At 48.8% G+C, this 1,676-nt stretch overlaps 1 protein-coding gene across 1 annotated transcript; it reads right to left on the reverse strand.

The window, feature by feature from the left end:
* Positions 1–1,240: 1,240 nt before the first annotated feature.
* On the reverse strand, positions 1,241–1,672 carry GML (glycosylphosphatidylinositol anchored molecule like; the record flags this gene model as incomplete). The annotated part of the gene is made up of 1 exon (XM_077757415.1): positions 1,241–1,672. A coding segment is annotated over one exon (270 nt), but the record flags the coding sequence as incomplete, so codon positions are not given.
* Between the last annotated feature and the right edge of the window lie 4 nt (positions 1,673–1,676).

Here is a 1,676-nt window from a genome sequence, read left to right on the forward strand (position 1 = left end):
TTTGGGGAATTGAGGGGGGCCTGTCTTTTTTTTTTTTTTGCCAGCCCAGGCACACATATTTTTTTTTAAATGACTGTGATTATTTATAGTTTGTACAAGGGGAAAGAATTTCAGAGGATCAGCCTCATGATTTTGCTGTAGTTTGAGCACCCTTTAGGGGCACAGAAGTGGAGGGTCGGCGTCAGAAACTCTCGTGNACTTGCGTGTGGCACAGCCTCACCGCTGGTGACTTGAAGGCTCACGTTTTTTGGAAATGTTTTTTCACTTTGCTGTGGAAATATCTGCCTCCTTTGCAAGAGAGATCCTGATTGTACTGGCCATTGATTGAAGCCCATTTCTATTTGGGTTATAAAATGTTCTGTAATTAAATAGTGATGATGCCTGCACAATATCGTGAATATAGTAAAAAACACTGAAATGATGGATTTTATGTCATGTGAATGTTATTTAATTGAAACTCAGGTTTGATTTCAATGAGAGGATGATGAGGGCAGAGAAGGTCTCATTTCTGTTCCCCTCACGTGTCTTTCCTGCCAGCACCACGTGTGCGTGGAGGGACAGCCTCAGCACAGGAGTCCCCCTGCTTCTGCTTGAACAGAAGTTCAAGGCCGTCTCCGGCGGCTCCCAGCCTCTCCCCGTTCAGATGTCGGCACCAGGGGAGACCTGCTGGCACCGGTGTGAGGACAGGTCCCATTTGCAGGGAGGAGTGTGGTGCACGCACGACTTGTCCGGGTGGCCCACACGGGGTGCTGGGCCCAGGCCCTATTGTCAGGCCATGATGTCCATGTGCCACCTCTTCGCCCAGCTCCCTCTCAGGTCCATCGTCCCCACCTGAGAGCGGAAGCATGGAGTCTCAGGCGGCCCCGGGTGCCTGTGGTCTGGGACCACTCTTTCAGCTAACTCCTACACTCTTCCCCTTTCATTAAAATACTTAGTCTCTGGGGATGCCTCAGTGGCTCAGTCGGTTGAGTGGCTGAGCATCTGACTTAGGCTCAGGTCATGATCTCATGGTTTCTGAGTTTGAGACCAGCATGGGGCTTTGTCTCCCTCGATCTGCCCTTCCCCTGGTCACACTCATGTGTGTGTTCTCTGTCTCCCTGAAAAAAAAAAAACTTAAATAAATATACAGTCTCTGATTGCTAAAGCAACAGAATGTTTGGTCTACTGGTGAGATTGTGTCTAAAGAGGAAGAAACAGGTCAAATGCTAAAACCATAAAGAAATCTCTAGATGAGCAGAACCCAAATAGTAATGCACTTTATTTCTCTCTTGAAATAACTTGCAAATGGGCAGCTGGCCCACTGGGGCCCTGTGGGTCGGCGTCCCAGGCTCACAAGGGAGGAAAGGAGAGTGAACTTGCTCTGAGGAATGAGGGGAGAGATGAGACCCTCCAAGGGGGCTTCTCATGTCAGTGTGTGGTCGACGAGGAGGCAGGCAATGCTCAGGAGCAATGTTGACTCCCCCAAGCACACAGTTCCTTCCAACTCTTCCTCCAGAGTGTAGTCATTTGGGATGTCCCTCTCCATGTTAGTGGGTCCTCCTTCGTTGCAAGTCATACCATTACAACAGCGGACGAAATAGAAGCTATTAGTTCTTAAGACTCTTGGGGCTTCGGGGGGCACGTCCATTTGATATAAAAAAGTGCAGTTGTTGGTACAGTTCTTGTAAACGAGAACT

The sequence above is a fragment of the Crocuta crocuta genome, unplaced genomic scaffold, assembly GCF_008692635.1.
Source record: "Crocuta crocuta isolate KB4526 unplaced genomic scaffold, BGI_CrCroc_1.0 scaffold7235, whole genome shotgun sequence".
Taxonomy (NCBI): Eukaryota; Metazoa; Chordata; class Mammalia; order Carnivora; family Hyaenidae; genus Crocuta; species Crocuta crocuta.